Genomic DNA, 27,993 nt, shown 5'->3' on the forward strand with positions numbered 1-27,993 from the left:
ACCTGCATTTCGCTACACCCACAATAACATCTGCTAAAAATGTGTATGAGACCAATAAAATGTGATTTTCCCTGTAATCAGTTACCAACAGCAACATTCTCTTTCAGTCATTTCAGTTGCAATTTTTGTATTTTTTAAAGGAAGGACTGGACAGTACAAGACATATAAACAACCATACAGAGCACATCAGGAAGTACATCATTCTTTTCTCCATGTCAAACTCTTAACAGCTTACTCAGTTCTAGGAACTACTAATTCTTAGCCTGAAATTTGGCACCAAATCGAAACTGCATCGTTGCCTCACTACAGAGGTCTATTTTTCTCGAGACAACATCCATCACTACAATGCAATCTTTCTACTGCCGTCTTTTATTTTCCTCCATCACAATCTTTCCTTCCTATCCTCTTTCGTATTTTTCCTCAGTCCTCTCCGATATGCTGAGACATTCATGTTGACCAAGCAATAACTTTGCACACATTTTTTGGTATTTTTGATTTTTGTCATCCCTGGTTTAACCCAAGTACTCTGCACTACTCCTCACTCTAATACCCCTTTGTCAGAATGATCAGTTATGACCCTTACCTCTCCAGCCAGATGCTCCTCTCTCTCTTTATCCTCCTTTCCCACTCTCTCTCATGCTCCAGGACGAGTGTGAGTCCCCCGCCACACTCCTCCTTTTTCTGTCTTTCTTGGGAATTTGTGTCACAGACCCATCCCAAATCCATGTAATCCCTCTAAGTCCATCTGTTACTGTACTTTCTCCCATATCAGTCTCCCTCCCTCCCTAGTACCCCCCTCTACCTTTCTTGACTAACCTCAACTCAACTTTCACCCACTCTTGGCACCATCCCATGTCATGTCATTACAGTGTTTGTGTTTGAATTGTTGCACTCATCTCAATCGGTGTGGGGTTATATTTAATGTAAGTATCCTAGCCGGACAGGTTATGCCCCCTGTGCAAAGCCAAATCCTGACATTTTCCTATTAATGTCTATAATTGTCTGGAGACAACACAGGGGACAGAGTGGGTTTACTTTATATAGTCACAATTTATTTACATTGGGTTATGTACAGCAAAACAAACAAGAAATTAGCAATGACAACATTGGTTTAGGCAAGGAAGGAGTATTAACAATATTGTGTGTGTATGCGTTTGAACTGAAAAGGGCTAAAAACTGTTAACCCCAGGCTTGAGATTTACAATAATGTAGAACAAGCTTCCCATCGCTGCCAAAACACTGAAAAACACAGAGGGTAAGAGTTACTCTTTTAGAAGAATAGGAAAGGGAGCACAAAACATCAGCTGAAGTATTTAGCGGGTATTTAATAGGGACGGTCAAGGCCATGGGTCAAGATGGGGTCAAGTGGACACTAATAGCCTGACCCTTAGACCAGGAGAACTGTGCCTGATAAACCTTTAGCCTTTACCCAAGTGTTAACAGGTCTGAACAGAATTAGATAGTAAGTCATATGTGATGCTGGCTCCATTATGCAGGCTTGCAATGAGCATAGTGGAGCTTCTGCCAAACATCTATACAGTTCCTTCTGATCTGTAAACACTGAAGGGGTAGCCTTGGGCTAGAGGATATTTTGTAACCAAATTCTCAGAATCACCTCACAGATTTTCTCACACAGTCATGTGCATGCTATTACAGACACCTTAATGCATACTTTTAAAATTATATTATGAGCTAAAAATAAAAAATAAACATTTTCCTTGTTACTAGCCTCTCAATGGCTAATACATAGCATCAGCAATCCAGGGTTTATATACATCCTTGGTGAATACTCCAGGCCTGTATTGACATAACACATACAGTAGTGTACTGGCCCCAGGGAACAGTAGTCACTGTGAAGATAAGAACAGCTCCATCTCACAGGGAATTGCTCACTTAGACCTCCCTCCGGTGGTCAACTAACTTACCACAGGACAAATAGATAACAGAAAAACTGCATTTCCCAAGGCCTCCAGAAATGATTTCAAATGAAAAGTACTCACTTCAAACAGGACTCCTACTTCCTGATCAGGCGAGGGAGAGAATGACTGGTTGACGTAAATGAACTGTGTGGAGAGAGAGATTTTTTTTATTGTTTATTATCTATTTCACTTGCCAATAAAGCCCATTATGTGTGTGAGTGAGTGAGTGAGAGAGTGAGTGAGAGCGTGAGTGAGAGAGTGAGTGAGTGTGAGAGATGAGAGCAATGGGTGTTTAGAATCATTGAACAAGCTGACACACTATGGTCCCAGATCAAAGGCCACAGTGGGTGCATATCAAGGGGCCAGGATGTTTTCTCCAGTTCATACCTCAGTCACAGACAGAAGGGGTAGTCCAGACATGTCACAGGGGCTATAAAGCTGAAGCATCCGTTAAGAACGGTCAAACAGGGAATTGGTTCCAATCGTTTTTCCACCATTCATTTCTCATAGGGGATTTTTAGAAACACTTAAATGAAGGGCTGCGTTTCATGTATGCTTACCCTGACGCTTGACGCTTAGATAACCATGTCAATCTCTCTCAGAAAAGATTCCTTTTATCAATATATTCACCTCTATTTATCCTCAGATTCAAATATGATAATTAGCATCAGACTAGGCACCCTGCAAGACTACAAATCCCTGCACGCTTCTGCACGTCATCTCTAGCTGGCACCCTGCAAGACTACAAATCCCTGCACGCTTCTGCACGTCATCTCTAGCTGGCACCCTGCAAGACTACAAATCCCTGCACGCTTCTGCAAGTCATCAGACTAGGCACCCTGCAAGACTACAAATCCCTGCACGCTTCTGCACGTCATCAGACTAGGCACCTTGCAAGACTACAAATCCCTGCACGCTTCTGCACGTCATCTCTAGCTGGCACCTTTGCTAACAGGTACATTTTAAAAAATGTTGCCAATTTATTAATTACAACATTTAGCTAACATTAGATGGTTAAGAAACTCTGGATTAACTTTTTCCTCAATTCAGGATTTGTAGTTCTTTATAATAGCCACATTAGCATTTCATTTGTTGGGGGTAAATACAGGCAAATATATTGATAAAAGTCACCATGTCTGAGAGAAGTTTACACGGTTATCTAAACGTCACACCAGGGTAAGTCTACACAAAACACAGCCTTTATTTTAAGAGTTTCTAAACTCCCCTATGGGACAAATGAATGGTGGAAAAACAATTGGAACCATTTCCCTGTTTGACCGCTAGGTTATGGGTATAATGACTCATACTGTGATACTCTATAGGATCGTGCTAGGCTTTATTTGCTCCCACTGTAAAATGACACAGATGAACTATCTTAGGTTAGTTCTAAATATCTTTGCCTCATTGGTGCATATACCAGAGGTATCACCTGTCCACTTCCTCTAGCTGAAGGGAAGGAGGCAAGAGACAACTATTGAGAAGCACACACACAATAACTCACCAGCTGTTCATTGGCCTCCATCTTGAGGAATCGAGAGATGAATTGAGAGAGTGATTGCACTGTCCTCCCTTTCTCTACCGACCATTTCTTTGTCTTCATGATGGGGGTGTCTCCTACTGCCTTCAACAACACATCAACTTGGGAGAGGAGGATGAAGGGAGAATGAGAGAGAGACAGAATACATGTATATTTTGCATAGCATAACAATAGACTGCTAGATTAAAGTTAATGCCCTGATCTGTGTTATCAAATCAAATGTTATTGGTCACATACACATGGTTAGCAGATGTTATTGCGAGTGTAGCGAAATGCTTGTGCGTCTAGTTGACAGTGCAGCAATATCTAACATGTAATCTAACAATTCCACAAGAATGACCTAATAGACACATATCTAAGTAAAGTAAAGGAATGGAGTAAGAATATATACATATAAATAAATGGGCAATGAAAGAGCGGCATAGGCAAGATGCAATAGATGGTATAAAATACAATATATACATTTAAGATGAGTGATGCAAGATTTGTAAACATTATTAAAGTGGCATTATTAAAGCGACTAGTTATCGATGTATTAGCTACATAACCTAATTTTGCAACCTAAACTATCATTGGTTTCCAGCTATGTTATAGTCAGCTGGAAAAATAGATAGATCTTGGACTGTGAAATCATTATAGCCATGACACAGACCGTAACGTCTGAACATTGATTTTGGCATGTTCAATGTTTGATGAAATAAAAATAATGACTCAGCCCTAAAAAAAACATTTTGTATAATGTGTTAAATTATGAGGTAAACATAGTTTGAAATGCAAGCTAAACGTGAACCATTCAGCCAGCGCCCGCCCTACTTAAAATGTATGAACATCCCTGACCATCGATTTTCTGTTTACAAAATTGTTTCAATTATATTGACTGAGACAACGGTCAATCGACCTCTTCCGGGTCACGTTTGCTTGTAAACAGAAAGCACGATATCTTACTGTAAATTTAACTGTGAGTCAAACAGTCGCTCATAATTTACTTTTTTTCTTCTCGTCTGCCGTCCCCGAGTCTTCCGTAGGCTGTTGTGGGGTTGAAGGCTCATCTTTTTGCGTTTCTGTAGGAGACTCTGCGTTGTCAGACATCCTCAGCAGTCCTTATCATGAGTGTGTGCACTAGATTCTGACGCGCACTCGTTATGGGGAAAACGCTGCATGCTATTTGCCGAAACCAATGTCAATGCGTCTCATTCGATTGGTGTATTTGATGTTGGGGCGTTTTAGTGTAATTTGTGAACAGTGGTCGTAGTAGAAAGTTGATCTCGTGGTTTTTCCATCTATTCATGAATTATTGAGGTGTGCTGTGCATGCAATTATCGCTGTCTTTGTTTAGCCAATCTATTTTACAGCTTGATCTAGCAATCAATGTCTAATTCTATGACAGTCTCGGTATTTTATTTAATATGCTGAATGTTGGCTGTGTACTGTATGTGTAACCTCATTTACTCTGTCATAAATCTAAAATGTTCCTAGATTTTGCTAATAAGGAGGGGGTGTCAACTGTCCGGTAGCTGTAGAAAGTTGGACCTTCAAGTTCAGCCATTCCACATGTCAACAGTACGTTTGATCCTTTTGCCTTTTCTTTACCAATTTAATGCTTATTTACGGTCTTCCTGGACATGCATTCCTTTAAAATTGACATTCATTGAAAACATTACAGTGAAATATCAAAATCTGCAATATCTAACGTAACGTAAACTCGTACATCGCCTTGGTCCTTACAATTGCCCTTATTTTAGCGCCCCAAAACATAATACTTCCAGATCAACTGTAATGTCAATACCATTGTAAAGCACAATTTCTCCCCATTCCAACAGAATCAATTATATGACATAAACGCTGCCCGTTTCTGCGTAATTCAAACAGGCAATGAGCCCGTCGGGTGGGGATGCGAAACTAATGCGTGATAGTGAAAAGGAGAGATATTGTGTGGAAAAATAGCTTTTTTTTCACCCGATCTGTCCAACTTATCACCTTATGTAAATAAAACACTATTAAGAGTTTATATAATGTGTCATTACATACCTATTTGAAGGTGTGTGTCAAATTTGAATGGGGTTTTTAGGGCGGTGCTAACGTGATCTTAGAAGTAAACAGCGGCTTTGAGAATGATGATCGCATGCAATGAAGATGCAAAAAATGACTAGGGGTGGCGCAGTGCTCTAGGGCGCAGTGCTGCTGTGCTAGCTGTGCCACCAGAGACTCTGGGTTCGCGCCCGTGAGGCCCATGGGGTGACACACAATTGGCCTAGCGTTGTCCGGGTTAGGGAGGGTTTGGCCGGTAGGGATATCCTTGTCTCATCGCGCTCCAGCGGCTCCTGTGGTGGGCTGGCCGCGCTAACCACGTTGCCAGGTGCACAGTGTTTCCTCCGACACATTGGTGCGGCTGGCTTCCAGGCTGGATGCGCTCTGTGTTAAGAAGTGCAGCTTGGTTGGGTTGTGTTTTGGAGGACGCATGGCTTTCGACCTTCGTCTCTCCCAAGCCCGTACGGGAGTTGTAGCGATGATACGAGATAGTAACTACTAACAATTGGGGAGAAAAGAGGGTAAAAAAAAGAGACTTACCCCGTCACTGTCCAGTTCTTGTTTTTAAAGGATGACACCTGGTGGAGAGAGATTGTAAGACAGAAATATTTGCTTTATGCATCATGACACGTCTAGATGTAACGGAGGGTCCGTTTTTTCAACTTTTCTCCAATACCATAGAGCTATTAGCATGTCAATCAATGCTGAATAGAAACCTAGTTCACACCCCCGATTTTGAGGTCAACACAGTGGCTACAGTCCCATTAGTTTAATTTGTAGCCTCGTTTGAATGTTGCTTTTGCGCACATTTGTACGGAATGGGGTGAGTTTACGTTATGTGTACAAGGTTGACATCATACGAATTCCCTATGAGCATGCCCACTGTATACATACAAATACAGCATGACATTGAAATAATTACATGCATTGAATACTCTTGTTGTCTCGTCTGTGTCTTGAGTTGAATAAACACATGTTGAGAGTTGAGAACATGATTTTGCTGTCACAAATGTCTGTCACAGTCCTCTGAATCTGATCCATTGAGCACCCTTTTGATGTAGTACTTCTTCTAGACTATTCTATTCTCTCCATTTTCTCGCTACATATTGCTCTCTCAGTGGCAAGGATTGGCAGACTGTCAACAAAGGGCTCAGTACTCTTACTGTGTGACAACATCTTCCAGTTCCCCAACATCGTCAGCAACGCAACCAGACTGCTACAGGCGCAAACACGCAAACACGCACACACACACACACACACACACACACACACACACATACACTCTCATATTAACAGCTCATTACAAGTTAAAGTCTGTTGCCACCCACATAGCAGCCAATACAAATTCAAGGTGCCTCCTCAAGCAGACGAGGGGTGTAGACAACCCTTCAGAGGAGGAGGAACAGAATCTGTGATGTCACAGAGGGGGAGGAGTGGATGACCTCATTCAGGGGCAGACTGAAAGGGAGGGGAAGTAAGAGAGGGAGAGAAAATGGAAGCAGTCTGCTATACATTTTTTTTCTCCACACACAAACTTTCAAAAAGAGAAAAGACGATAAGAGCCGATGACGATCAACCGCTTGGGAATGAGAGCGAGAGATAAAGAAATAGGGAGGAATAACACTAACCTGACACTGAGTATACTGCACAACTGATGAGAACATAAAATATTACGTGTTTGAGGCCTTGAGGCCTTTATTGACAAAGGAGAGAGAGGTAAGTCAATAACTCTTACTCCTAACTAAACAGAAAACTATGAACAAACACTTGAAGTCAGTCTCTATTGTGAGTGTTATAGTTCCATTGAAACACAACATGTGAAATGTAAACAACACCATCTAAAACTGCAGTGCTGACGACAGTATTGCATTACTGTGGTGAGTCTTACTGTAATGTTGTTCTATAGAACTGTTCTTATACATGTTATATTCTACAGCAGGTGGCCACTTCTGGTCCTGGAGGGTTGCAGTGTGTGCAGGCTTTTATTCCAACCCTCAGAGCCCTGACAGAGAGAGCATGTCTTCTAACTTGGACTCCAGTCTAACCAGCATAGACTGGCTCCCCCAGCTGGGAATCAGCTCACTGCCATCAGGAAGAGAGAGAGGAGGAGAAGAGGGGGAGAGAAAGAAAGAGAGAGGGAGGGAGAGAAGTGATCTTCCTCCATCCATCCCTGTCCCCTTTCCTTCCTCTGGATCCAAAGCCAAGCCCCCTCACAGCTATGCCACCCTCATCGCCATGGCGATAGGTGCCGCCCCCGGCAGGACGTTGAGTTTGAATGACATCTACATGTGGATCAGTGACATGTTCCCCTACTACAGCAGATCTGCCAGGGGATGGAAGGTGCAGTATTCAGAAATACTCCAAACTCTCCATGTGCAAACTGTCCAGTCGATTATCCAAAATGATTGTGTTACTGCAATACATGTTCATGCTTATTTTGCCTCCCAGAACTCCATCCGACATAACCTGTCCCTCAATAAATGCTTCCGGAAGGTTCCTCGACCCCAAAGTGACCCTGGGAAGGTGAGTTATTCTAAAAACATTCAAACAGTGAATGTTTCAAACGGCCACAATGTTGCCACGTGAAAACATTAGGGATCAGTGCACTCAGTGATCCACTGTTTTCTGTGAAATACAATACATAGGCTAGAAATAGATAAAAGTCTGATATTTCAAAATATACTGAATATATTACAGTTTCATACTTTTTGGTACTTTTGAAGTAATACTTATAAATTGTGAGAACCCTCCACCTCTTGTGTTTCCAGGGTTCCTATTGGATGATGGACGGCCCCTCAGAGCCCAATCCGCTGAAAGGAACCAAGCGTCCGTATCCAGCTGAAGAGGAGGAGGGGTCCATCCAGGTCCCCAATGTCTCAGTGATGCAGGCAGAGACACAGCATTCACCCCAGACAGACCATTATAGGTCTTTAGCATCGCCACAGACAGACCATTATAGGCCTTTAGCATCTCCACAGACAGAACATTATACGTCTTTAGAATCGCCACAGGAACCCAGTCAACAACTATCCCCCCCACCATGCAAGGTAGAGTAAGTTCAGTCCCAACAAATGTATCCAGTAGATTGATAAAGATCATGGGTTTTACAACCAAATAATAAGCTGTTGTTGTCTATCACCTTGGTTCCACAGCAACGGCCACCCTATATGCAGTCCCCTGTCTCCTCTCTTCCTGTCGCCCATGATACTGTCTCCCCATCTACTGCCTCTGCTACTCTCCCTTCTCTTTCTATCCCTCACTCTCTCCCCTCTCTTTCTATCCCTCATTCTCTCCCCTCTCTTTCTGTCCCTCACTCTCTCCCCTCTCTTTCTGTCCCTCACTCTCTCCCCTCTCTTTCTATCCCTCATTCTCTCCCCTCTCTTTCTGTCCCTCACTCTCTCCCCTCTCTTTCTGTTCCTCATTCTCTCTCCTCTCTTTCTATCCCTCATTCTCTCCCCTCTCTTTCTGTTCCTCATTCTCTCCCCTCTCTTTCTGTTCCTCATTCTCTCCCCTCTCTTTCTGTTCCTCATTCTCTCCCCTCTCTTTCTGTTCCTCATTCTCTCCTCTCTCTTTCTGTTCCTCATTCTCTCCCCTCTCTTTCTGTTCCTCACTCTACTGTCCCCTCTTCTGTCTCCCCTCGAAGTCTCCCTCCTTCTGTTCCCGCTCTCTCTGTTCCCTCTCTTTCTGTCCCATCTCTTTCTGTTGCCCCCACCTATGCCTCGTCACACTCCTGTGATCCCCTTCTCCGTTTCTCCTTCTCTGATCTGAACCTGCCAGACCTCTACACCTCCTTCCAGTCCCTCTGCAGAAGCGTCAGGGAGAGAGTGGCCTCGCAATGTACGTTCACTCTCACTTTCTAAATGAGTGTTTTTATACATATCTGTCTATGCTGTCAGAGAATCTGTGTATGTGAATGTTTAACTCTCTCTCTCTCTCTCTCTCTCTCTCTCTGTAGCGGACGTGGGTCCATTATTTGTGTTGACCAATGACAGTACCACACTGCACACCCCAACCCTCCCCCCTTTCTCCCCTCACCTTGTACCCTCTGTAGCGCCCGGGCCTCCTCCTGAGGCAGACAGACTGTCTCACAGCAGTGGTGATTATAACAACTCAACACCTGAACACCTTAGTACTTCAAAAACCTATTCAACTGTGCCTGTAGGTTTGTCACTGCACTGTGTGAATATGATACGGTAACTAACTCTTTGACAACCTATACCACCTCTCTCTCTGTTTGTCTCTGTAGTGGTGCCAGCAGACTGGTTCAGTACTACAGACACTCTGAAGGAGAGCTTTAGGGTCGCCAGCAGTCTGGACTGGGCCAACATTGACCTCACTAGCCACCCAGGTCCCTTAACAAACTACATGATAATTATAGATCAATGCTACCCATTGTTTCTACATTGACAAGAATAGTTATCACATTGACAATATTCCTCTTTCTCCCCACTATTTGTTTTTTCCCCTCCTCCCTCTCTCCTCCAGACCTCCTGGAGAGCATGCGCCAGGCCGAGCTCTGTGATTGGGCGCTGGAGCCGACACTCTTCACTTCGCTCTGTGATTCATTGAACCGTTTCTTCACTCAGAAGGGCCTAATTGGCTCATCCTCCGGTAACAACTCCCCATTGGCCCACGGTGCCCCTCAAACTCTGCTCCTCCCACCCCTTACTCACAACACCCCCACCCTGGCCAGCCTGACCCACCCCTCTCCCCTGGCCTACCCCCCTCTGGTCCCCCCTTCCAGCAGTGGGCAGCCTCCCAGGAGGCCCCTCCACCCCGAAACTCAGGGTGTACAGAGGCCCCACCTGACCCAAACTGAAGCCCTTCAGGCCAATGGTGAGACCTCAGCCACTTTTCTAAACTATTGACAGTATTTTAGCTCTACATCTTCCAGTACACAGTAGTGGTGTTTTGGCAAGCGTTTTCATTGCAAAGCCTTTTTTTTTACAAAAAGTTATATTTTCTACCAGTGTAAAGCTTTGCTTCGCTCAATGGTACATGTTGGGATTATTTAGTCAAATATACTATCACTCTGATGTTATTAAATGGCTTCCTCTCCTTGCCTTCCTTGGCCTCATTACCACTAATGTAACAGGGACAGAGCTAGGTTGGGTTGGTAAGGTAGAAAGTCCACCCCAGTCACATCATGACGTTAATTGTTTACTCCATGTGTAACTCTGTGTTGTCTGTTCACACTGCTATGCCTTATCTTGGCCAGGTCGCAGTTGCAAATGAGAACTTGTTCTCAACTAGCCTACCTGGTTAAATAAAGGTGAAATAAAAAAAATAAAAAACATAGTGAAGGAGATGAGGAAACAGGAAGTGTTAATAGGGAAGTGGACATTAAACTGCTTTGAAAGGGACTTGAGTTGCACTCCTTGTAATAGTTTGAGGTCTGTGCAGTAGTTTTATAATCAACAAAGGAGGCTTATATTGTCTTCTCTCCACTCTCTCACACAGCTGGGATCCAACTTCAACCTAAACCCCGTCCCCCTATGAAACATCTCCATAACAACAGCGAGGAGATCCAAGATGACTTTGACTGGGACTCTCTGATCGCCTGACAGAGTGAATTCTGTTTGCCCCACGATTCCACTCAGGAAGTCTACTGGATCAGTGTTGCCTGCCGGCACAGATCTAGGATCAGCATACCCTCCCCAAAACAAACCTGGACCACTGGGAGGAAACATGCAAAACTGAACATAGATCAGTATCTAGGGGAAACTTCCTCCTACTCCGAGGAGCCTCCCATACAAAACACTACACCCTATATTCATCTGCCTCACCACACACACACTATTCTTGCCAGTGAGGATGGTCATTGATACTGCATTCAGTCATGTATTGCTATAGTGAAATGGTTGAAAGGTTTTTGGTTCCTACTTATTTTCTGCAATTGTATCTGGAAGTCTTCACAGAAGCTTCTGGACATGCATTTATCCTCCAACTGACAGAGAAGACTTCATATGTTAATAACAAACTAGAACATTAATCCTTGTCCCAGTTTTTCCACCCAACAGCCATGGAACATCAAACACACAGTACACCAGACAGATTTAACGTAAGGAAACATAACCCTTTGTGGATTTGTTTTATTTCTTAAATTTCTTTTTTTTTTTCATTTTACTTTTCAAATGTGAATGTTCACAGTTAACACCACACAAAATGTGACCTTTCCCAATAAAAGAGATATTTTAGTTGATATAAAATAACAATCAATTCATCAAACTAAATGAAAAGAAACAGCATGGAGCATGTCATCAAGTCCCCTGTTGTTTAAGTTCGTTCATTCATTGAATTGTCTTTTTAAAAGAAGCATCTGTAGCTCTCCCCCCGTAGGAGCGAGGGTCAGAAAGGAGAGGGTCCAGTCATGTTGAGACACCTGGAGACGAGACACCTGGAGACGAGACATCCTGTATGAAAGAGTGAGAAAGACTAATGCTTCCGATTAATACAAAACATTTGTGAAATAAAATTGGCAGAAAAATGTGATCCTTATAATACCTCATTTAAAATCCCAACATTACATAGCATTGATACAAGTGACAATTTTAAAAAACAAAAATAATAGATTTGTATCTTGCTGAAATAAGCAAGGACACAGGATGAATGGAGACAGACACATTCACACACACACACTCTTCCACACAACACATTTACAAAACACATTCCATCTCTCCTCAACCAATTCAATAGTTGCCTTCTTGATTTCCATGACAATCAGTAAGAAAAAATAAGCATTTGATTTTATGGCATAATTGCATAATTTTTCCCCCCTTGTTTATTCATTCCCAGGAGCGGAAAAAATTATCAATAAATTATATTAAACATTAAATAAAAAATAGAACAGCTATTGAATGATTTGACTATATTGTGGCTGAAATGTTAATGCCAGTTTTTTCAGTCCAAATCTTGTTCAGGAGTTTTTGTTATAAAATCCCCCTTCAATCCTCCTCTCATGTCAGTGTTCATCCTATCTTTCTCTTCTACAGACAAAGAGGAAGAGGCAGGTACAGGAATTTGTTGGTGTTTCAGTTTGTTAGTGGCCATGTCCCCTCTCTCTCCCCATCCGTCAGTGCAATAATACAATATTATATCAGTGTGACATAACTGATGAAGCCTAACTCTCAAACACCCACCTTTATTTCAGAAAGGACTGAAAGAAACCAAAACGCATTAAAACAAAATAAAAAATAAATAAATGTCTATTTCCCTCCCGCTACATCCCACTAAAACAAACCAAAATATTTTTGTTGTTGAAATTCATGTAAATGCTTCTGAAAGAAAATAACAAATTCAGATGTTATTTTTTCTTCTTTAAATAGAGATGTACACACGTTTCTTATTGGAAACATAAATTGTTTGTGTTGAAGGAGGATCGCTCTGGGGGGGAAAGGGGGGGCAGTAGATAAACCAGGGGGTGGGGCAGGGCCTGGATTGGGTGTTGAAGAGGAAGGGGGAGTGCCGAAACGCCCTCAAAGAAGAAAGGGATTGGTGCTGGCGCCCATCACTCCGGCCCCTCCCACTGCTCCGCCGGCTCCCATCACTCCAGCTGCCCCTGTAGGCCCCCCAAAATTCAGCTGTGGGGGCAGGGCCCCTCCGGGCCCCATGAAGTGAGAGGACCCAGGAGGACCCATGGGCGAGAGCCCGCCGTAGGGGGACATTCCCATGGGGCTCTGCATCATGCCCATCCCCAGGCCTGGTCCTCCCATACTACCCATAGGCCCCAAGCCCATGCCAGGGTATGCCATGGGGTTGGGTGGTACAGGGCTGGTGCGGAGGCTGCTGAGGCCCAGTGTGGAGGGCTGTGGGGAGATGGAGGACATGGGGGCGGCCGCGCCAAACGGGTTGGAGGTGGGGGGTGGCGTCGGGGAAACCCCCCTGCTGGAGATTGTGCTGCCCGGGGTGACTGCCATGCCAGGGGCTGAAGACGAGGCTGGAGAGGAGAGAATACTTCAATCAATATACTTTCATTTATTACAAACACAAAGTGCTTAAAAATGTGTGTGTATCTGTTCATGTGTTATCAGTACCTGTGGTCTGGAGGAAGGGGTTGTGTGTTGAGGAGGAGATTGATGGAGGAGGAGGTTGTTTAGGTTTGGGTTTAGAAGACACCAGTGAGTCCAGGTCCACCAGAGATGCGTTGGGCCCCAGGAACGACTCGGGGGTCTTACGGACAGGAAGTGAAGAGCACAGAGATGTGAGGTCAAAGGGCACCGGAGAACCCGCACTATCGCCCGTTAACTGACCTCGCAGTTCTGGGTGTCCTACAGAGAGGAAGGGAGGGAGGGAAGGAGAGAGCGAGAGTGAAGGTGAACATGGAGTACTGTATTTATAGTGACTAACCAGATTAGACACCACAGCATTATACCAGTATTACTGAGGGAGGTTGGAATGCAAGACAACTGTGTTTGTGGGTGAATGGGGGGGGGGGGGGTGCTCAATGAGCATCTCATCCACATGTCCTTGCCATTATGTGTCAGTGTGTGTGTGGATGTACCTGTGCCATTAGTGTGTTTGGCGGAGTCGCTCCATGGGTCAGAGGTGATGATGGGGTCAACCCCGTCCCCAGCCCAGGGGTCTATTGGCCCCCCAAAAGAGGAGGTGGTGGAGAGGGGCACAGAGGGACCCCAGGGGTCGACACTGGGGGGGGTCACAGCTATGGGGGAGGGAGACAGGCAGGGGTTTGGCTCACATACAACACCAGGGTCGGGGTCAATACCATTTCAAGTCAGTCAATTCAAAAGATGAATTGGAATTCCCATCTAAGATTTCAAAAGTGCCATTTATTTTCAATGAGGACTGTTCATCTCTTGAACTGAACAGGAACCCAACCCAACACCATACAATATTTTGGGAACAAGGAGCTGGGCTGGATCCCAATAGTCCAATATGGCTTCCTTTCCCCACTTTCTCTCATTTATCTGTACTGCTATGGAAGAGCTGGACACAGACAATCTTTTCACTTGAAAGGAGGTAAGAACAGACAGAGATCTTTTATTGAAACCAGAGATACCCCTGACTGAGATATGAAGGGTCACATTCCAAATGATCTAAACATGCTGGCTATTTGAAGAGTATTGGGAAAATAGACCAAATGTATTGATGTCCAGTGTGTGGAAGTAGGGGTGTGGGACAAGGAGACGGAATGAGGGTAACAGGTGTAGACGGGGCCAGGGGAGTAAAGGTCAGAGGTCACTAACCTGAGGGTCCCCAGGGGTCAACGGAGTTGACTCTTGAGGAGGCGGTCTCTCCCCAGGGGTCTGGCGGGGGGGCTATCGTTGGGGGGGCCGTCCCTCCACTAGCCCATGGGTCTACGCTGGGGGGTGAGGCGGGCGATGAGGCACCCCAAGGGTCTGCAGGGGCCAGGCCCCAGGGGCCAGAGGCAGAGGGGGCTGGGAGGGGGACTGTGGGAGGGGGTGAGGGGCCGGCAGAGCCCCCAGAGGCAGCAGCAGGAGCCCCCCAGGGGTCCACAGCACTCAGCTCCATTAACGCACTCTGGGAGAGGATAATACCCAGGTTATAACAACACACTGATGTTGAACAGACACCAAGAGTCAATGAGCTCAAGGCTAGTGTAGTCTGTCTCTCATACACACCCACACACTGAAAATCACAGAGCAGTCAGTTAACATACACACTAAACAAATGTTGACACAGGCAACACACACAGTTACCTTGATAAAAGCAGAGGATGAAAGAAGGGATAGATCAACTAGTACTGGGACGGGAGAGAGCGAGGGGTGTTTCTTGTTTCTCAACCTGTGGTCTGGGGACCAGCACCGGTCTGTTGATTTTGCTGACCAGTCAGTCAGATAATTGGCAAACTCTGTTCTTAAGCACAACTTTTAATTCTAAAAGGTTCCTGTAGGAAATATCATAGCTTACAGTCAGTTACCTGATAGGGTTCAGAAACCCTTCTGGTTTCGGTCTACACTACCTTCGCTTTCAGTTCTTTCCAATCACAGAATGCACAGGTGAGAGACACAACTACAGCAGGTAACACCAGGAGAGAGAAAGAGGAACTGAGTGGTATTGTCTAAAGAGTGTGTGTAGCCCCCATCCATCCCTCCCCTATGGCTGGCGTACACACACGTCACCAAACACACCTCCTCTGGCTTGGCCTTCTCCATCCTGCTCTCCTCGATGGCCATCTGCAGTCTCAGGTCGTCCCCCCTGCGCAGCCTCTCCTCCTGCCAATCACATACAGCTGTGATGTCATCACCTGCGACAAGCGCTCGGGCAGGCCAGCCCATAGGCACAGATCTAGGATCAGCTTACTACCTCCAAATTGTAGCCAAAGCCATTTGGGGAGAATATGCTAAACTGACAGTAGATCAGTGTCTAGGGAGCAACTTAATTTCACTCCCCCGCAAGAAGCACTATCTGACCGTGATGCAAAGCTCCAGGAGAGATGCTGCCTTTAGTGGCTGCTCTCAGATCAGCTCTCCTCAACCCACCTTAGGGAGTTTGAAAACATTCTCCCTTCCTTGAGGAAATCAAAAACTGATTCTAGACCAGCCGCTATGGGCAGTATCCTCTTTCACCTTCTGAAGAAATTGGTCAGGGTCCCAGCCATACTGGACGTGGACTGTCTGCCAGGGCTCTCTATTCAACCACTGCCTGTATCCAGAAGTGTTCATGGGCAGACAAAACAACAGTCCTCTTCTTGTGCTTCTGCAAGGAAGATGACATTCTAGAACGAAGTCGGGGTCCTAGAACAAAGTCGGTGTCCTAGAATGACGTCGGGGTGCTAGAACGACGTCGGGGTGCTAGAACGACGTCGGGGTGCTAGAACGACGTCGGGGTGCTAGAACGACGTCGGGGTGCTAGAACGACGTCGGGGTGCTAGAACAACGTCGGGGTGCTAGAATAACGTCGGGGTGCTAGAATAACGTTGGGGTGCTAGAATTACACTGAGGTTGTATCTATACTTAATAACTTTGTGAGACAAAAGAACAAACTGGGTGAAAAATAACCTGTAGTTTTAACAATGCTTAGAGAGAGTGTTGTTTTGCCTTAGCCTCTAAACTTCTGAATACCGGTGTTGATTGAATACTGCCCTCCAACTTGCAGAGTGCGGGCACTGGAAGATGCCTTTAATTGAGTATGTCATTGTGTGTGTAGTTTGAAGCATGCGTTCAGAACAGAGTCATTTGCAATGGAAGAAAAAAAGGGAGTAATCACTCATTCAGAAAGGGTTCAATTGAGTCATTCAAATTATGAAGTCTTTGCCATGCATCATTTTACACTGATTAAATCATAGGGGAGTTATTTTTAAAACTACTTCTTTCCTTCTTATATTATTAACCCATTGACGTGTATGTTTGGAATTAATGAAACAGATCATTCCTATGAATATCATTCATTTTGATTGGGATTAAGACTCGATGGAGTGACCGCCAGCTGGGTAGACAGATTGACAGATAGATAGGTAGATGATGATCGGTCGGCCAGGTGGTGACCTTTGCCCCCTGACCTGTTCTTGTACTTCCTTGCTGAGTGTGAGTGCATAGCGGAGCTCTGCGTCCTCCAGAGGGGCCACAGTAGTCTGGGGGTCAGGGGTCAGAGGGTAAAGGTGAGTGAATGGAAACACACATTGTCCTGGGTTAACCTTGCTATGCCCGGATACTTCTGTTATGGACTGTAGTTAAGTGTCACCATATATGTGTGTTCTATGTATAGTGGTTGTAGGGTGTACAGTGCCTATATCCTATACAGATCAACCCGTTTATCAAGCCATAGGACCTCAGGTTAACAGTGTGGTTGGCCAGCGGGGGCTCTGCCTACCCTCCACCAGTTCCAGGCTGGCTGTACTGTATACCTGTTCCGCCTCCTCCTTGCTCATGGCCAGGGCCAGCTGCAGCTGCAGGTCCTCCTCCCCGGAGCTCTGTGGCCACGCCTGCTCTGGGTCCGCCCCTCCAGAGTGAGAGCCCTGAGACAGCGCTCCACCCCCCAGACCTGGAGCTGAGGGGGCCGAAGAGGCTGGGGGACAGGATGAGGGGAACGGAGAACAGGGAAAGGAGGCGAAAGAAAATGGTATTGCTTGCGCATCATGGCATAGTTAGAGCTGGGCAGGAACAAAAGCCTGCAAACACCACATGCATCTCTCCAGGATCAGGGCAGCTCTGCATCACAGCAGACAACTTAAAACTACATTTCTGTTTATGGTTTGCTTTCCTCCTCAATCTGTTTCAGATCCCCTGGTGGCTGGTGCAGGCTGGGTAATGTAGTTGTCTCTCACCACTAGTGGTCTGTGCCATCTTCTCTTTGGTCTTGAGGGCATGGATCCTCTCCTCTCGTAGTCTCTCCTCGTCCTTCAGCAGTGTTACCAGCTGTTTGGCCTTCTCCCGCACATTCACCCCCTGACACACATGCAGGTGAATGCACATGAGTACATACAACTCAGTGCACAACCTTCCTAACTATGCAGCTGTGTCACTGAATTGTTGATAAATGTCAGTTATTTGCCTGCAAACTAAGTGCTACATTCCTGTTTCAGTCGTTCCATTTCCATCAGTGTTTCCCTGTGACCTGCTATATTGCCTTTACCAGCCCATAAACATGTTACTGTTGGCTTTCACTCTGTGTTTGTTTAAGAGGTCACAGTAAAACATTGTAAAGTCCTTGAATGAGAGGCGAGTAGTGATCCCGTACCAGTGTGTGTTTGGGAATGTGTGTACAGTGTGTGTGCATGTGCGTGCGAGCGCGTCGTACCTGGTCCTTGCCGTCTCTGTCGATGAACTGGAAGTCCTTGAGAGTCTGGACAGCGTAGATGTTCTCTCTGCACTGCTGAGCCACGCGCTCTGAACCCGTCTTTATGAGGTACTCCATGAGAGTCATAGCCTGGAGAACACACAGTACAGTAGAAACCAAGCAAATTGAGTTATTGCAAATATGCAAATGAATGCTAGAACGGGCCAATAGGATCTTGCTAGATCGTGCTTGGTTCTGCCCACTATGACTCATTTGATCCCATTTGAAAACAACGGACTGTGGTCTATCTTGGTTTAGTTATGTCCATTCTAGTATTCTAATTCCTATTTCTATGTGCACAAATACAACAGTGAGAGTGAGTGTGTGAGCAGACAAACCAGACAGACAGACTACGTCACCTGTTGTTATGGTCAATATTGAACAGACATTCGCACAACTTTCCTTTTCACTTCCTCTCGCTCACCACCCACACACGCAAACCTTGTAGACGTGTCTCCAGTTCTTGCCGTGGTCGTTGAGTCGTTTCCACACCATGCTCATGATCTCAGAGAAGGCCACTACGTTGTAGGTCAGGTCTGCTATCTCTGACATCAGAGAGCTGCTGGGGCCCCATGGGTCATTGGACGTCGCTTCCCGCACCTGGAGACAAGGGGAGGCCAGGAACAGAGGAGACAAGGGGTGTGGGGGGGGGGGGGGGAAGAGGAGACAAGGGGCGTGGGGGGGGAAAGAGGAGACAAGGGGCGTGGGGGGGGGAAAGAGGAGACAAGGGGCGTGGGGGGGGGAAAGAGGAGACAAGGGGCGTGGGGGGGGGGGGGGAAGAGGAGACAAGGGGCGTGGGGGGGGGGGGAAGAGGAGACAAGGGGCGTGGGGGGGGGGGAAAGAGGAGACAAGGGGCGTGGGGGGGGGGAAGAGGAGACAAGGGGCGTGGGGGGGGAAAGAGGAGACAAGGGGCGTGGGGGGGGGGGGGGGGGGGGGAGACAAGGGGCGTGGGGGGGGGAGAGAGACAAGGGGCGTGGGGGGAAAGAGGAGACAAGGGGCGTAGGGGGGAAGAGAGACAAGGGGCGTGGGGGGGAAAGAGAGACAAGGGGCGTGGGGGGGAAAGAGAGACAAGGGGCGTGGGGGGGAAAGAGAGACAAGGGGCGTGGGGGGGAAGAGAGACAAGGGGCGTGGGGGGGAAGAGAGACAAGGGGCGTGGGGGGGGGAAAGAGGAGACAAGGGGCGTGGGAGGGGGAAAAGAGGGGACAAGGGGCGTGGGGGGGGGAAAGAGGAGACAAGGGACGTGGGGGGGGGGGGGGGGGAGACAAGGGGCGTGGGGGGGAAAGAGGAGACAAGGGGCGTGGGGGGGAAAGAGAGACAAGGGGCGTGGGGGGGAAAGAGAGACAAGGGGCGTGGGGGGGAAAGAGAGACAAGGGGCGTGGGGGGGAAGAGAGACAAGGGGCGTGGGGGGGAAGAGAGACAAGGGGCGTGGGGGGGGGAAAGAGGAGACAAGGGGCGTGGGGGGGGGGAAAGAGGAGACAAGGGGCGTGGGGGGGGGAAAGAGGAGACAAGGGACGTGGGGGGAAAGAGGAGACAAGGGGCGTAGGGGGGAAGAGGGACAAGGGACAGGGGGGGAAGAGGGACAAGGGACAGGGGGGGAAGAGAGACAAGGGGCGTGGGAGGGGAAGAGAGACAAGGGACAGGGGGGGAAGAGAGACAAGGGGCGTAGGGGGGGATGAGAGACAAGGGACAGGGGGGGAGAGACACAAGGGACAGAGACACAAGGGACAGAGGGGGGGGAGACACAAGGGACAGAGGGGGGGGAAACACAAGGGACAGAGTAGGGAGGGACACAAGGGACAGAGGGGGAGAGACACAAGGGACAGAGTAGGGGGGGGACACAAGGGACAGAGGAGGGGGAGAGACACGGGACAGAGGAGGGGGAGAGACACGGGACAGAGGGGGGGAGAGACAAGGGACAGAGGGGGGGAGAGACAAGGGACAGAGGGGGGGAGAGACAAGGGACAGAGGGGGGGAGAGACACGGGACAGAGGGGGGGAGAGGCAAGGGACAGAGACACACGGGACAGAGGGGACAGAGACACACGGGACAGAGGGGACAGAGACACACGGGACAGAGGGGGAAGAGACACACGGGACAGAGGGGGAAGAGACACACGGGACAGAGGGGGAAGAGACACACGGGACAGAGGGGGAAGAGGCAAGGGACAGAGGGGACAGAGACACACGGGACAGAGGGGACAGAGACACACGGGACAGAGGGGACAGAGACACACGGGACAGAGGGGACAGAGACACACAGGACAGAGGGGACAGAGGGGACAGAGACACACGGGACACACGGGACAGAGGGGGGAGAGGCACACGGGACAGAGGCACACGGGACAGAGGCACACGGGACAGAGGGGGGAGAGGCACACGGGACAGAGGGGGGAGAGGCACACGGGACAGAGGGGGGAGAGGCACACGGGACAGAGGGGGGAGAGGCACACGGGACAGAGGGGGGAGAGGCACACGGGACAGAGGGGGGAGAGGCACACGGGACAGAGGGGGGAGAGGCAAGGGACAGAGGGGGGAGAGGCAAGGGACAGAGGGGGGAGAGACAAGGGACAGAGGGGGGAGAGACAAGGGACAGAGGGGGGAGAGAAACATCAGGATTCTTTCTTTAACCTTTATTTAACTAGACAAGTCAGTTAAGAACAAAATCTTATTTACAATGACGGCCTAGGAACAGTGGGTTAACTGCCTTGTTCAGGGGTAGAACGGCAGATTTTGACCTTGTCAGCTCAGGGATTCGATCGAGAAACCTTTCAGGGACTGGCCCATGGCTCTAACCACTAGGCTACCTGACGCCCCAAAAGCAGTCAACATTGAACAATCTAAGGTGTGATTTATTGATCAATTAATTGATTAATCAACTGGTAGTTTATATCAAGACAGACTATTCATTCCCTTGGCAAGCTCAAGCCAACAAAATATTACGATACAAAGCTCCTGACTAAACATGTAAAAACAGACAAAACAATTATGCAAAGTACTTTAATCAAATGAACCCCTGATAAGTCCACAGCCGTGATCGTAGGTCACCTTAACTGATCATCTCTTCTACTCTCTGGGGTGTGGAGATGATGTGATGATAAACAGGCTGGACAGAACCATCATGATGAATGGATAACATGATTACATTAACCCAGATAGCGAGAGGTGGAGATACAGGGAGTACACAGTGGAATGTATTCTTTGGTAAGTACCAATAGTTAAGACAGAAATAAGGGAGGAGATGAAGAAAGAGTTGGAGAGGGGGGAAGCAGAGGCGGGGAAGACTGAGGTGAGATGGCATTGAACGAAGTGGTGAGGATAGGAGGAAGAGGACAATGGGTAACAGAAGAATAAAAAAATAGAGGTGTGAGGTGTGGGTGGAAAAGTGGTCGGAGAGGAAGAGAGAAAAGAAAGAGGACGAGCGAACCTTGATCTCGGCCTCTGAGAAGTTGTGGACAATGTTCTTTACTTGTCGCCGTAGCGATGAGGTCGACATGGCAACCGTCTGGCTGTCGGGTTCCACGGAAAATCTGCCCCACACAGAGAAAGAGAGGGGTTGTAAAACAGTTAATACAACACAAAACAAATAGCAGTCAGGGCAAAGTGTACAGTGAGTTAATACAGAGAGAGAGGAGAGGAGCCAAACTCTGAGGAGAAGAAACAAGTAGACAAAAAGAAAAGCAGCAACAGAGAGAGAGACATCAAGAGAGAGACACATCAAGAGAGAGAGACATCAAGAGAGAGAGAGACATCAAGAGAGAGACAGACATCAAGAGAGAGAGACATCAAGAGAGAGACAGACATCAAGAGAGAGACAGACATCAAGAGAGAGAGAGACATCAAGAGAGAGAGAGACATCGAGAGAGAGAGACATCAAGAGAGAGACAGACATCAAGAGAGAGACAGACATCAAGAGAGAGAGAGACATCAAGAGAGAGAGAGACATCGAGAGAGAGAGACATCAAGAGAGAGAGACATCAAGAGAGAGAGACATCAAGAGAGAGAGACATCAAGAGAGAGAGACATCGAGAGAGACATCAAGAGGGACATCAAGAGAGACATCAAGAGAGAGAGAGACATCGAGAGAGAGAGAGACATCGAGAGAGAGAGAGACATCAAGAGGGACATCAAGAGAGAGACATCGAGAGAGAGAGACATCGAGAGAGAGACCCATTTTTGGTCCTCCAATAATCGGTATCGGTGTTGAAAAATCATAATCGGTCGACCTCTAATCGAGAGACATCGAGAGAGACATTGAGAGAGAGAGAGCAGCATCAAGAGAGAGCAGCATCAAGAGACAGCCACATCGAGAGAGACCCATCGAGAGAGACCCATCGAGAGAGAGCGAGAGAGACCCATCGAGAGAGAGCGAGAGAGACCCATCGAGAGAGAGCGAGAGAGACCCATCGAGAGAGAGAGACCCATCGAGAGAGAGACCGAGAGAGAGAGACCCATCGAGAGAGAGAGAGAGACCGAGAGAGAGAGACCCGTCGAGAGAGAGAGAGAGACCCATAGAGAGAAAGAGAGCGAGAGGGAGACATCGAGAGGGAGAGACATCGAGAGAGACATCAAGAGAGAGAGAACACATTGAGAGAGAGCGAGAGACACATCGAGAGAGCGACATCGAGAGCGACATCGAGAGCGACACATCAACATCGAGAGAGACACATCGAGAGAGAGACACATCGAGAAAGAGAGACCCATCGAGAGAGACACATCGAGAAAGAGAGACCCATCGAGAGAGAGAGAGAGAGAGAGAGAGAGAGAGAGAGAGAGAGAGAGACCCATCGAGAGAGAGAGAGAGAGAGAGAGACCCATCGAGAGAGAGACCCATCGAGAGAGAGAGAGAGAGAGACCCATCGAGAGAGAGAGAGAGAGAGAGACCCATCGAGAGAGAGAGAGAGAGAGAGAGAGAGACCCATCGAGAGAGAGAGAGAGAGAGAGAGAGAGAGAGAGAGACCCATTGAGAGAGAGAGAGAGAGACCCATTGAGAGAGAGAGAGAGAGAGAGAGAGAGAGAGACCCATTGAGAGAGAGAGAGAGAGAGAGAGAGAGAGACCCATCGAGAGAGAGAGAGAGAGACCCATCGAGAGAGAGAGAGAGCGAGAGAGAGAGAGAGAGAGAAAGAGAGAGAGACCCATCGAGAGAGAGAGAGAGAGAGAGAGACCCATCGAGAGAGAGAGAGAGAGAGAGAGACCCATCGAGAGAGAGAGAGAGAGAGAGAGACCCATCGAGAGAGAGAGAGACCCATCGAGAGAGAGAGAGACCCATCGAGAGAGAGAGAGACCCATCGAGAGAGAGAGAGACCCATCGAGAGAGAGAGAGAGAGACCCATCGAGAGAGAGAGAGAGAGAGACCCATCGAGAGAGAGAGAGACCCATCGAGAGAGAGAGAGAGAGACCCATCGAGAGAGAGAGAGAGACCCATCGAGAGAGAGAGAGAGAGAGAGAGACCCATCGAGAGAGAGAGAGAGAGAGAGAGACCCATCGAGAGAGAGAGAGAGATCCATCGAGAGAGAGAGAGAGAGAGACCCATCGAGAGAGAGAGAGAGAGAGACCCATCGAGAGAGAGAGAGAGACCCATCGAGAGAGAGAGAGAGAGAGACCCATCGAGAGAGAGAGACCCATCGAGAGAGAGAGACCCATCGAGAGAGAGAGAGAGAGAGAGAGAGACCCATCGAGAGAGAGAGAGACCCATCGAGAGAGAGAGAGACCCATCGAGAGAGACCCATCGAGAGAGACCCATCGAGAGAGACCCATCGAGAGAGACCCATCGAGAGAGAGAGAGACCCATCGAGAGAGACCCATCGAGAGAGAGAGAGACCCATCGAGAGAGAGAGAGACCCATCGAGAGAGAGAGAGACCGAGAGAGAGACCCATCGAGAGAGAGAGAGACCGAGAGAGAGACCCATCGAGAGAGAGAGACGGAGAGAGAGACCCATCGAGAGAGAGAGACCGAGAGAGAGAGACCCGTCGAGAGAGAGAGAGACCCATAGAGAGAAAGAGAGAGAGGGAGACATTGAAAGGGAGAGACATCGAGAGAGACATCAAGAGAGAGAGAAGACATTGAGAGAGAGCGAGAGACACATCGAGAGAGAGCGACATCGAGAGCGACATCGAGAGCGACATCGAGAGCGACACATCAACATCGAGAGAGACACATCGAGAGAGACACATCGAGAGAGACACATCGAGAAAGAGAGACACATCGAGAGAGAGAGAGACGCATCGAGAAAGAGAGAGACACATCGAGAAAGAGAGAGAGACACATCGAGAAAGAGAGAGAGACACATCGAGAAAGAGAGAGAGCGAGAGAGACACATGGAGAGAGAGAGAGAGAGAGAGACACATCAAGAGAGAGAGACATCAAGAGACATCGAGAGATGGAGACAGAGATCGAGAGAGAGCGAGAGAGACATCAAAAGAGAGCCACATTGAGAGAGAAAACACATAGAGAGAGAGAGATAATTACTTGAAACATTGGAAAGAATTAACAAAAAAACAGAGCAAACTAGAATGCTATTTGGCCCTAAACAGAGAGTACACAGTGGCAGAATGCCTGTCCACTGTGACTGACCCAAACTTAAGGAAAGCTTTGACTATGTACAGACTTAGTGAGCATAGCCTTGCTATTGAGAAAGGCCACTGTAGACAGACCTGGCTCTCAAGAGAAGACAGGCTATGTGCACACTGCCCACAAAAGGAGGTGGAAACTGAGCTGCACTTCCTAACCTCCTGTCCAACATATGACCATATTAGAGATACATATTTCCCTCAGATTACACAGATCCACAAAGAATTTGAAAAAAAATCAAATTTTGATAAACTCCCATATCTACTGGGTGAAATTACACAGTGTGCCATGACAGCAGCAAGATTTGTGACCCGTTGCCACAAGAAAAGGGCAACCAGTGAAGAACAAACACCATTGTAAATACAACCCATATTTATGCTTATTTATTTCCCCTTGTGTACTTTAACTATTTGTGCATTGTTACAACATATATATTGTTCACACACACACACATATATATATATATATATATACACACACACACACACACACACACACATACATACATACATACATACATACATACATACATACATACATACATAATATGACATTTGTAATGTCTTTATTGTTTTGAAACTTCTGTATGTGTAATGTTTACTGTTAATTTGTATTGTTTATTTCACTTTTGTATATTATCTACCTCACTTGCTTTGGCAATGTTAACACATGTTTCCCATGCCAATAAAGCCCCTTGAATTGAATTGAGAGAGAAAGACATCGAGATGGAGAGAGAGACATCGAGATGGAGATAGAGACATCGAGATGGAGATAGAGACATCGAGATGGAGATAGAGACATCGAGATGGAGATAGAGACATCGAGATGGATAGGCAAACATTGCGTGAAAGAGAAACCAGCAATCAAATTTAGTGGACATTGTGCTCCTTTATGTCAACAGAGAGAGAAAGGCAGCACACACAAACTCACACCAGTTACAATGGAATAGTGTTCTCTCACTTGGTTTCTCTCTTTCCGGCTCCAGTCGTTTACAGAGTGCTCTGTCTCAGCCGGTCTGTCTCTCCTCACAGAGACATTGAGTCCCAAAACCGCAGATTTGGGGTGATAAAAACAATCTGTGGATTGAGAGATGACAACACTATTCTTACCGGTACGTGTTGAGGGCCCCAAAGAGAAAACCCTGAGCTTCTCCTCACCCCAAACACAACGTAGGCTAGGATATTTAATTGGGTTTAATTGGAATTAGGCAGTGTTTTAGAATGGTTCACTTTCACTATCTGACCCAGTTAATGCTGTCAGATGAGCATGACCATGGCGTGCAGGCTTGAACAGTGTCACTATTTTGACATCATTGAACTGTTAGTACTCTGTGGACTGTTTAGCAATGCTGTGGCATGAATAATCTTAGTGGGTTTCATTCACTTCTCTTTTTGACCTGCACTGTTGGAGCACGGAGCTTAAGAATTTCACTGTGCCCTGCAATTACATCTGTGAGCCTCTGTATGTGACTAACAAACTCATCTAATATGTAGGTACAGCATATTCCTATATTATTTAACTGTCTTCTCTGACAGAATTGTTCCAGTGCTGCTGAATGACCCTAGCAGTGTGGCCGAGCAGACTAATAAGGAGTGGAAGACGACAGGTTGTACAGTACTAATAGGTTGCATAACACAGAGAGATAACCATTCCTGAAGTCAGTTTAGAGATTACTGGAGCAACGTTCCAAAGTTCATACAAGGCATCTACCATGACCGAATGTAGATAAGGGACAAGCTTAGCCCAAATCTCTCACAATTCAACAGGGTTCAGGCCAATTCTATGTAAATTGAGGAAGTGATCTGAAAAATACTGAGAAATACTCGGGAAAAAAAGTGATCTTTCTTGAAACAGACATATTCTGTGCTCAATTTATATGTCAATGACCTCAACCCTACATATCATAATGTGGAGCACTGCATTAGCAAAGCTCCTTATCAACAGTTGAACTTGACGGTACAATAACGTCCGGGTGTTGTATGTAGCTATGTTATTGTACCGTCAAGTTCAACTGTTGATAAGGAGCTTAGCTAATGCCATTTAAATATTCAGGACAGTTTACATTGGAATAAGTAACAGAATAAGTTTCACTCTGACACGAGACATACAATGTGCATTCAATGGCAGATACATTATCGGCAATGAAATCCCAACATGCAATACACATGCAACTAGTTAGCTGAAGCCAGAGAAACTTACCGAGTCTAATACAAGCTAGTTAACAAACTGTTGAACTAAAGTTCGTTAGCAAGCCGAAGTTATTGCGCTACTAGCCCATATTTGTGCGAACGCCAGAAAAAAAATAGGGCGGTGTAACGTTGTCGACTGTAACGATCATGACAATGTCAGAGACACTGTGGCCACTACGCTCGTTCCCACTTGCTATCAGACAGTCACACACCATCCTGAGCCAGAGACCCCCACCCAGTTATCATGCTAACCAGTTATCATCTCTCACAACAGTCTACACAGCAATTCAACACTAATGCAAACAGTACAACAGGAAATACTTGACACTACTACTATCAAAGAACATGGGAAGTGTAACGAACTTGGTTGGCAAACATAGAAGGCCATCCAAACCAGATAAAAGGGGTCACTAACTAATTCGTTAGCTAGCTATAGCCTGGCTAACATTAGCTATCTGGTACCACCCTCCCAGCTATCAGCTGCAAAACGTTAACTCCCCTTCTCCTTGGCTTTCTCAGTAGCGATCAATTTGAACGTTTTACAATTGTGGTGGGGGTTAAGAGGAAAGCGTGAAAGAGAGACCCGACTAACTAAATATAGGTATTCCTGTCACGACACTGAATGAATCATTGCTATTTACCTAGCTAGGTAGCTGAAGTAGCCAACGGCATAAAACAGATGAGATAACGTTGAACGCTGTTGCTAGCAGTTCAAGTGGCAACAGAATAGGAGTGGTATTTATGATCTGATCGAGTGATACCACCATCCTTAACATAAAACCGATGGTTATGGAACGTTTACTGCGTCAATATTACTTATAATATTTAATAACTGTTGACAATATACCATAATTAACATCCAAATTAAGTCTATACTGACCCTGTTGTAGCTCGAATGGTACAAGGAGATGGCGGAACTTCCGGTTCCGTTCCCGACTACAGGAAAGACCGCACCCCTTTGCACCTCCCATCATGTAATATTTATAAACTGGGCGA

General features: G+C 46.8%; 3 protein-coding genes across 16 annotated transcripts; 1 reads left to right on the plus strand and 2 right to left on the minus strand.

Moving 5' to 3' along the window:
* Positions 1 to 1,026: 1,026 nt before the first annotated feature.
* LOC139379556 (ubiquitin-like protein ATG12) lies at positions 1,027 to 4,587 on the minus strand. Its single transcript, XM_071122375.1, has 4 exons — positions 4,443 to 4,587; positions 3,421 to 3,557; positions 2,001 to 2,063; positions 1,027 to 1,239 (listed from the first exon to the last, which is right to left on the minus strand). Exons 1-4 carry the CDS (start codon positions 4,543 to 4,545, stop codon positions 1,180 to 1,182), a joined length of 363 nt encoding a protein of 120 aa, XP_070978476.1. The 5' UTR covers positions 4,546 to 4,587; the 3' UTR covers positions 1,027 to 1,179.
* Positions 4,588 to 6,929: 2,342 nt separating this feature from the next.
* LOC139421767 (forkhead box protein J2-like) lies at positions 6,930 to 11,693 on the plus strand. Of its 6 annotated transcripts, none has more exons than XM_071172901.1 (9): positions 6,930 to 7,200; positions 7,421 to 7,824; positions 7,933 to 8,007; positions 8,253 to 8,531; positions 8,637 to 9,321; positions 9,440 to 9,580; positions 9,731 to 9,832; positions 9,970 to 10,320; positions 10,945 to 11,693. In XM_071172901.1, exons 2-9 carry the CDS (start codon positions 7,501 to 7,503, stop codon positions 11,046 to 11,048), a joined length of 2,061 nt encoding a protein of 686 aa, XP_071029002.1. In that variant the 5' UTR covers positions 6,930 to 7,200; positions 7,421 to 7,500; the 3' UTR covers positions 11,049 to 11,693. The 6 variants fall into 6 exon arrangements, 4 of the variants coding, with proteins under 4 accessions (XP_071029002.1, XP_071029006.1, XP_071028992.1 ...); XM_071172905.1 differs by having other exon boundaries at positions 7,424 to 7,824; XR_011635680.1 differs by having other exon boundaries at positions 6,940 to 7,200; positions 9,440 to 9,642.
* Positions 11,694 to 12,155: 462 nt separating this feature from the next.
* On the minus strand, positions 12,156 to 27,949 carry LOC139421798 (epsin-1-like). 9 transcript variants are annotated; one of them, XM_071172943.1, is made up of 13 exons: positions 27,878 to 27,949; positions 25,769 to 25,884; positions 21,664 to 21,766; positions 18,682 to 18,840; positions 18,202 to 18,330; positions 17,729 to 17,849; positions 17,309 to 17,469; positions 16,964 to 17,035; positions 15,594 to 15,677; positions 14,688 to 14,982; positions 13,985 to 14,143; positions 13,518 to 13,751; positions 12,156 to 13,420 (listed from the first exon to the last, which is right to left on the minus strand). In XM_071172943.1, the coding sequence occupies exons 3-13, from the start codon at positions 21,730 to 21,732 to the stop codon at positions 12,960 to 12,962; spliced, it is 1,944 nt and encodes a 647-aa protein (XP_071029044.1). In that variant the 5' UTR covers positions 21,733 to 21,766; positions 25,769 to 25,884; positions 27,878 to 27,949; the 3' UTR covers positions 12,156 to 12,959. The 9 variants fall into 9 exon arrangements, with proteins under 9 accessions (XP_071029044.1, XP_071029022.1, XP_071029037.1 ...); XM_071172921.1 differs by having other exon boundaries at positions 25,741 to 25,884; positions 27,878 to 27,917; XM_071172936.1 differs by lacking the exon at positions 27,878 to 27,949 and adding an exon at positions 27,486 to 27,501 and having other exon boundaries at positions 25,741 to 25,884.
* Positions 27,950 to 27,993: the final 44 nt, after the last annotated feature.

This window comes from Oncorhynchus clarkii, chromosome 2 (genome assembly GCF_045791955.1).
Source record: "Oncorhynchus clarkii lewisi isolate Uvic-CL-2024 chromosome 2, UVic_Ocla_1.0, whole genome shotgun sequence".
Lineage (NCBI taxonomy): Eukaryota > Metazoa > Chordata > Actinopteri > Salmoniformes > Salmonidae > Oncorhynchus > Oncorhynchus clarkii.

Bases quoted from the DNA above. Each gene is read 5' to 3' on its own strand.
- LOC139379556 (XM_071122375.1), bottom strand. From the start codon at position 4,545: ATGTCTGACAACGCAGAGTCTCCTACAGAAACGCAAAAAGATGAGCCT. The intron at 3,558-4,442 runs GTAAATTATGAG...TCCTCTCCCAAG, and splicing joins GGCAGACGAGAAGAAAAAAA to TTGATGTGTTGTTGAAGGCA. The intron at 1,240-2,000 runs GTGAGTACTTTT...TGTGTTTTTCAG, and splicing joins AAGTAGGAGTCCTGTTTGAA to TGTTTTGGCAGCGATGGGAA.
- LOC139421767 (XM_071172901.1), top strand. From the start codon at position 7,501: ATGTCTTCTAACTTGGACTCCAGTCTAACCAGCATAGACTGGCTCCCC. The intron at 9,581-9,730 runs GTGATTATAACA...TTGTCTCTGTAG, and splicing joins CAGACTGTCTCACAGCAGTG to TGGTGCCAGCAGACTGGTTC. The intron at 9,833-9,969 runs GTCCCTTAACAA...TCTCTCCTCCAG, and splicing joins TGACCTCACTAGCCACCCAG to ACCTCCTGGAGAGCATGCGC.
- LOC139421798 (XM_071172943.1), bottom strand. From the start codon at position 21,732: ATGTCGACCTCATCGCTACGGCGACAAGTAAAGAACATTGTCCACAAC. The intron at 18,331-18,681 runs GTTTGCGTGTGT...TGTGTTCTCCAG, and splicing joins ACTGGAGACACGTCTACAAG to GCTATGACTCTCATGGAGTA. The intron at 13,752-13,984 runs GTACATCCACAC...TCCTCTCTGTAG, and splicing joins CAAACACACTAATGGCACAG to GACACCCAGAACTGCGAGGT.